The sequence below is a fragment of the Protobothrops mucrosquamatus genome, unplaced genomic scaffold (assembly GCF_001527695.2).
Source record: "Protobothrops mucrosquamatus isolate PMUCROS unplaced genomic scaffold, P.Mucros_1.0 scaffold1353, whole genome shotgun sequence".
NCBI classification, from domain to species: domain Eukaryota; kingdom Metazoa; phylum Chordata; class Lepidosauria; order Squamata; family Viperidae; genus Protobothrops; species Protobothrops mucrosquamatus.
In genome coordinates this window covers 725,799-733,354 of record NW_015387547.1, presented here as the reverse complement: position 1 = coordinate 733,354, position 7,556 = coordinate 725,799, and the positions used below count along the sequence as shown (strand labels likewise).

Genomic DNA, 7,556 nt, shown 5'->3' with positions numbered 1-7,556 from the left:
TTAAAAGCTGGTACTACTTTTATTAGAAGGTTACAATATTAAACTCTAGCAGGCAAATAGGTTTTCCCCTTCCACCTTTATGAGGCTAGGGAGGCTCTTGTCTGACTCATTTTCTCAGATTACAATTGTTGTTACAATATTTGGGCTTCAACATTTGCACAATCTACAAACTGCAAGCAACTGGGGTATATATCTCCTGCAGCAGACTTAATGCTACCACTTTGAGATTTCTGACTGACATATTTATGGATCATACTGTAGTAACTGTCTTTAGGGTTGAAGGCAAACAAGGAGGAAATGTTATCCCAGGCTTTGACACTTGGGGTTTGAAGTGGTTCCAACTCAGTAGAATCAAAGAAGCTTTTAAGATTCCTCTCTGCTAACTTCAAGGCGTGTTCTTTGGCCATGGTGTCAAAAAGTTGTTGCTCCTTCTGCAGGTAGACTTTCCAGAAGGCAAGTTGAAGAAAGCTGACTGGAGAGCGGCAGCGAGCAATGCAGGTAGCAAGAAGGGCCACGGTGAAGACACCAGCAATCAAAATCCATCCAAACACCTTTGGAAGAAGCATAAAAATGATAATCATACTTGCATCAAGGCACCTCAAGATTAAATGCTATCTCTCATTCGGAGGGTATATTGCAGTGATGGTGAACCTTTTAGATACTGAGTGTCAAAAACTGGCCCTGCCCCCGTTCCACCCCCATCCCCTGCCCCGCCTGCCCACAGGACCACTCACCTCCTCCAGGGCCCGCCGCAGATCACCCAGGCAGCCCAGCAGCGTTATGGCGGCCACACCCTCTGCCCGCGCCTTGCAGCATCAACTGCATGATGGGGTGTGAGGGCAGAGTCTTGTCTATGCTGCCTGGCTGCCATGACCTTGCTCCATGTGGGCCATGATTCTCCTTCAGGGGGGCTGCTGGAGAGGAGGGGGTCATGGGGGGAGGCAAGGCTGGGGCAACAGCACGTGTGCCCACAGAGAGGGCTCCGAGTGCCACCTCTGGCACCCGTGCCATAGGTTCACCACCACTGGAATATTGTAACTGATCTGTATGGTTATTTACAATCTAGAATTCAGAGCCCTCACGTGTAGGGAGAAAGATTAAAGCCTTTCTTCTTAATTGTTCCTCACCTCCTGATAGTTATCTCTTCCTGTGCGATGCAGGAGCGGCTGAAGCAACACACCAACACTTGTTTCTCTAGATTTTTTGAGCCCTAGATACAGTGGTAGGATTCAAATATGTGAACAACCAGTTCTCTGTGAGGATGCCCCTTCCGGAAGTCCATTCTGGGCCTGGGCAAAAAAAAATTAGCTACCGGTTCTGTTGAAGTGATGCAAACTGGCTGAATCCCACCACTGCCTAGATATGATAGCTACAGCAAAATCCCAGTAGGTTCTTAAAGTAGAAATGTAAAGTAAAAATGGAGGGACAAGGTGGATAATTAAGGGATCTGAGCTGGTATGGAAATGTAATAAATCTTTTCATCTCTTATTGTTAAGGTTGTATAAGGTGATCTGGATTTAAAGTGGAAAAAGTGATTTCAGAATGAAATAGAGAATTCTCAAGAACAGCTATTGGCATCTGCATTATTTCCAAAGCTTACACAGCCACCATCTGGAGCAGTGTTTCTCAACCTTGACAATTTTAAGGCATGTGGACTTCAACTCCCAGAATTCCATAGCCAGAAAGTAGATGTTTGATACAAGGACAGGGGGTACATATGTGCCTGGATGAATTCCAAATCACCTTTTCAAATCCAGATTGCTGCCTAGTTGCATGCTAGAAATTTCCTGTGATTCACAATGGGAGGAAATTCCCCCTGATGCTAAGGAGGAATTTCCCTCCTAATTGCAATCAATTTCTCTGCAGGCAAGAAAAGATCCAACTTTTCTCATTTCCTTACACAACAGTTTTTCCCTAGCTGGAAGCAATTGGTAAAATCATGTTATCTCTAGTTTACTATTAACTATGTTGACTAAGCGGACAATATCATCAAAATGAACATTTGAACCGAAACAAATAAAAAAGCTCTTAACCTGGCACCTAAAACCCATGAAACAGGCTGCCAGGGAAGCAAGGCTATGAAAGTCTTTAAGAATGGAGAGAAGGTAAAAAGGTTCCTCATGCTATTTCAATAGTCCAGTTAGCACCTCTGGAGGGTTCTAAGTTGGGGAACCTGGCTGTCAGATACCTTGGAAAAAGCCATGTACTAACCTGTGACTGCGCTCGAAGGGTTGTGAGTATCTCCAGTTCGGTAGAAGGGGAGACAGGGCTGAGACAAGGCGCTTTAAGCAGAATTTTGATGCATTCTTTCCCTTTGTCTTCGCACAGGTATTTCTGTAGGATGGGGCTGCCAGTAGCAGTACATTCATAGAAACTTCCTCCCAGTAAGGCCACAGAAATCCACGTGAGAGGAGCCACAGCGGCACTGAGTATTGCAAATCCCATCACTTGTAAGTGGCGCTGGAGGCGATTCCCATGAGGACATCTACATGGTCTGCCTTTGGAGCAACATCCAGTGAGCACCTTCCAAGAACGTACACTCAGGAGCAAGCCCAGCAGAAACAGAATAAGGGCTGGCATCAGCAGAAACATACCACCATAAAGCGTATTCCAGGAGTTGCATGGGCATTTGAACACCACCACAGAAAAGATACGCTCACTGCCTGCAGTCAGCAGAGACACCACACCATAGCCCAAGACCTTCTGGTGATTGACAATGAAATCCAGCACTGGGCGAAACTTTTCCATCCTCTGATTCGGTGCTGTAATGGTCCAGCTCAGCTCTGTGATTTGTGTTCACTGTTCAAGAAGCAGAAACTTCTAAAAATCTGTTAAGAGAAGAGGAAGAGATTTATAGTTCTAAAATATCTGCTCAGGAGAACACAGTTTCATTTTCATTTTCTGGGGCAAGAAAAAAAAAATAAGTTCATGCTGTTTTAGGTTAAGCAAATAATATCTTATCTACCAAGTAAAAAAAAGAGACACAGCATTAATTTGTTAAAGCCATAGGCTGTTTAATTTCTTTCCAACCAAATAAGAATTATAGGGAATGTCAGGGTTAGAAGGATCTTAGAGAATTCACCTAATTCAAAACCTGCCCAGTGCAGAAATCCATTTTAACATCCCTGACAGATGCCATTCAGCCTCACCTCTGTTCAATCATCTCAACCAAAAGAGAGTCCACCACCTCCCAAGAAAATCCATTCCATTGCCAGTTAAATCTTACCATTAGGATTCTTTTTTTTTCTGATGTCCAGCTAAATCTGGTTCTTCTTGTTTTGAAATAATACTGAGCAATTCTACCCTATCTGGATTAGAATTGTATCTGTATCTATATCTGTATTTCTTTTGCCCCCTGTTCAACTTGTGATCTGCCAAGAAATGCAGATCCTTTTCATATCTATTGCTTCCAATAGAATTTCCACCTCCATCCTATACTTGTGACTTTGATTTTTTTTCCTACCCAAATGTAGAATTTTGTCCCTGTTAAAATTCATCTTGCTGATTCCTGCCCATTTTTCCACCCTCTGAAAATCCTCCTCAATTATGATAACTGTCCTTTGAGGTGTTTGCTCCTGTAACTATTGTCTGGTACCTACTTATGAAGATCATCTTAATGTGTGTCTCAGCAATTCAGGCACCATATCAGGTCTGATCCTTGCTGGTCCTATATTAGCTTTGTAATTCACCTTCACTGAAGACTTGAAAAAGCCTGAATCAGTCTCCTGGGTACAACATAAACTTTGTGTTGCAGTACCAACACTGTCCTAGGCTGCATTAACAGAGGAATAAAATCAAGATCATGTGAAGTGTTAATACCACTTTATAATGCCTTGGTAAAACCAGAGTTGGATATATTGCATTCAGTTTCGGTTGCTATGATAAAAAAGAGATGTTGAGACTCTAGAAAGAGGGCAGAGGAGAGTGTTACAGGAGTTATGTTTACCTTATATGCAGCTTTATCATTCATATCTACTGTATTTGTTTCCTGTACCACATTGCTATTCTATGATTCATCTCTACGAGCAACAAAGATGATCAAGGGATCGAAGGCTAAAACATATGAAGAATGGTTGCAGAAATTGCGTATGTTTAGTCTAGTGAAGAGAAGGACTAGGGGTAACATGATAGCAGTGTTACAATATTTGAGGGGCTGCCACAAAGAAGAGGGAGTCAAGCTATTCTCCAAAGCACCTGAAGGCAGGACAAGAAGCAATGAATGGAAACTAATCAATGAGAGAACCATCTTAGAACTAAGAAGAAATTTCCTGACAGAACAATTAACCAGTGGAATAACTTACCTCCAGAAATTGTGGGTGCTCCAACACTGGAGGTTTTTAAGAAGAGATTGGACAACCATTCGTCTGAAATGGTATAGGGTTTCCTGCTTGAGCAGGAGGTTGGTCCCTTCCAACACTGTTATTCTGTTTTTTTAAGTATCATTCTTTATTTTAAATCAACAGGATGGTTTATTTTAAATCAACAGGATTGTTCAATTTTATGGCTATGAAGGTGCTAAAATGATGAAACAGATTTTGTGGCATCACAATGCAAGTTCTACCCTTTTGTACAGTACTTTCATAACCGGATTGCTGAGAGCTATGGGGAATGGCATTGTGATGAGTTGATGCACATTTTATCATGTGCTTCTCTTGACCCCCTTCTGCAGTTATCCATGGTGCTACATTTTGCATACTTAAAATTTTGGATGTTATTCTCCAGTTTTGATTCCATCTGCTACCCATTCCAATCCTGCCATTATCATTTATTTTTCTTAAATATTTTAATAAAAGTTAAGCAGGACAGCCTGATCCTCGTCTCACTCCTTTCTATAGCTGAACCATTCTGTTTCTTCAAACTTTGTTCTTACAGTAACTTCTCCTTCACTGTAAGTTTCCTTCAAATGAGCAAACGGGCATTCTTGAAACTGCAGCATGATCTAAATTTAGTATAAAGTAAACTTCCTCCTTAAAGTTTCTTGTTGTTTCCATACTCAGCTTGAGTTAGACACAGAGATACATACAGGTAGTTCACAACTGACAACCACAAATAGGAGCAGAATTTCCATTGCTAAGGAAGGTACAGTAGTTGTTAAGCGAATTGCATCAAATTTTATGACCCCTTTTGCTACTGTTGTTAAATGAATGACAGCAGCCGTTAAGTGAATCATGCAGTCATTAAGCAAATCTAGCTTCCCCCATTGCCTTTGGAAGTCAGCTGTGAAGGTCACAAATGTTGAACATATGACCTTGAAGCACTGCAAATACTTGTAAATGCATGCCAATTGCCAAGCAGCTGAATTTTGATTATGTAATGTGGGGATGCTGTGATTGCTGTAAGTGCAAGGACCGGTCATAAGTTACTATTTTCAAAGCCATTGTAACATACAACAGTTGCTGAATGAATGATTGTAAGTTCTGTATCTGCATTATCCCACTGTTGCAGTCAAAATGCTAAAAACAGTGTCATGCTGCAAGCTCTGCCCCTATAGGCTATATGTGTGACATTGTACCACTTGTAGAAAAATGGATCTTGTATCCCAGTGCTGTAATGTTGTTTTCATCCATTTTAAATGCTCCCCATGAATTCCACCGGTTATCAGTTTCATCTTGGATTTTACAGTTTTTACCATATTTTGTTTCTTTGCTTGCTAGTTTTTTTATCCTTCTTTTCCTCCAAGAACCCAAGGCTGCTAACATTATGACATATCTTAATTTTTTCCCTACAAGAACCCTGTGAGGTAGATTGGATTGCAAAAGTGTGTGAGTGACCCAAAATCATGATTGGAATACTGTGTTGCGGCAATGTCCACAAGAAAAAAATTGGTTACAGATTTATAGCCGTAAACTTGTGCCAATTTTTTGGAGATATCTCTAATAATTTTTGGAACATTATATTTACTCACACACTTATCAGCTTTCCACTCACATAAACTAGGGAGTGACCCTAACATTTTGAGAACGTGTATTTTCTTAACAGGGATGTTATTATTTACTATTAATGTCAGTACTATTTTTATTTTATTTTTTTCTTAATATGTTGCAAAAAGTGATGTCTATTGCTGGTCTATGACCGTAATAAAGTTATTATTAAAAATGATTGATCATTGGGGGACTTGAATTTCAGTCTCCCCCTGCAAAACAAGAAGAGTAGTTTTGGTTCTGTCTAAATGAACTTTCTCTATCATTTTTCTGAAACTGCGAACTGTTTTAAATAAATGGGAAGTGAAATGTAGAAAGTAAGCATTCATTTGCAGGAAGAACTAAACAGCAGAAGAGGGATGCTGTAATCAAAAGTGCAGATTGAGACAGATATTGGACAGATTCAGTTTCAGTTTGTAAAAGTGGTCAACATCTGCTGAATCAGTTCTACCAGTCCCAATGTAAACTAGCAAGATGGCCAATGTGGATAATGATCACAAATGTAAAGAGGCTCTAGGCAAGCAAAGAAAGATCAACCAAGGTTAAGAACCAAGAGAAAGAAGGAGCATGAACTCAGACTTTGAGAGGAACCAGGTTTACATTGTTCCTGTGTGATCCATCCCATGTTCAATCCTCCAAGCGTTGCTGCTTCTTCCCCTCCTAGCTACATCAACTCTTGATAGGTAACACCACACCAATTATTGAGCATATCACTTGAATATAGTCTTTAGATCTAAACATCTACTGTATCTTCATTGTACATCAGGGATCTTCAAACTTGGCCCTTTTATGACTTATGGACTTCAACTCCCAGAATTCCTCAGCCAGCATGCCTGGCTGAGGAATTCTGGGAGTTGAAGTCCACAAGTCATAAAAGGGCCACGTTTGAAGACCTCTGTTGTACTTTCTTCTGGTTGCCTTTTGTCGTATTTCTGACCATATATTACAGTTTTGGGTTATGCAGCTTATGTTCAACTGCATGCAAAATGTTTTAAGTAAACTGCTTACATTTTCTTTTTATGTGTTTACTGCTGAAAGTTCACTGCATTATCATGGAGAAGAGATGTCAAAGTTCAGTAAGGCCCCCTAACACCTGGGCACGTGCTAGAATGAGAACTAGTAAGAGCTGAGTCATATTAGTAAAACACCAGATAAAACTGAATAGGAGGGACTAAAAAACTGAAAGCATGAAGGTTTGATTATGTTCTGCTCAGATGATACTTGCCGCTGACATTATCCTGGTTCGGTAGCATAACAATTTAGGGACCAGAGTTTGCTTCAAGATTTCTTTGCAAAATATCATTTGCAACCAGGAGGGAGGTAAGTGACAAAACATGGATTGATTGATTTCTCACAATTTATATATTTATTTAATTTCTATGCCACCCATCTCACTGATACAGTAATTCTGATATATCTATAGCTCACTGATATATTATTATTGGTCACATTGTTATTAACAAGATAGTGGGGTTTACTGACGTTGAAAATAGGGCAGCCATCTTATCAACGCAACATTGATTGTGATGGAAAGGCCACCTGCCTTGCATGCCAGAATGCCTTATATCACTGTACGTACAAATGATGTATCATTTTGACATCATCTCAATTTTCTATGGATGCCTATGCAAAATA

General features: G+C 40.4%; 1 protein-coding gene across 1 annotated transcript; it reads right to left on the bottom strand.

Moving 5' to 3' along the window:
- LOC107292476 (calcium homeostasis modulator protein 6) lies at positions 1-2,785 on the bottom strand. Its single transcript, XM_015821567.1, has 2 exons — positions 2,212-2,785; positions 1-551 (listed from the first exon to the last, which is right to left on the bottom strand). Exons 1-2 carry the CDS (start codon positions 2,746-2,748, stop codon positions 132-134), a joined length of 957 nt encoding a protein of 318 aa, XP_015677053.1. The 5' UTR covers positions 2,749-2,785; the 3' UTR covers positions 1-131.
- Between the last annotated feature and the right edge of the window lie 4,771 nt (positions 2,786-7,556).

Bases quoted from the DNA above. Each gene is read 5' to 3' on its own strand.
- LOC107292476 (XM_015821567.1), bottom strand. From the start codon at position 2,748: ATGGAAAAGTTTCGCCCAGTGCTGGATTTCATTGTCAATCACCAGAAG. The intron at 552-2,211 runs GTTAGTACATGG...CTTCTTCCAAAG, and splicing joins CCCTTCGAGCGCAGTCACAG to GTGTTTGGATGGATTTTGAT.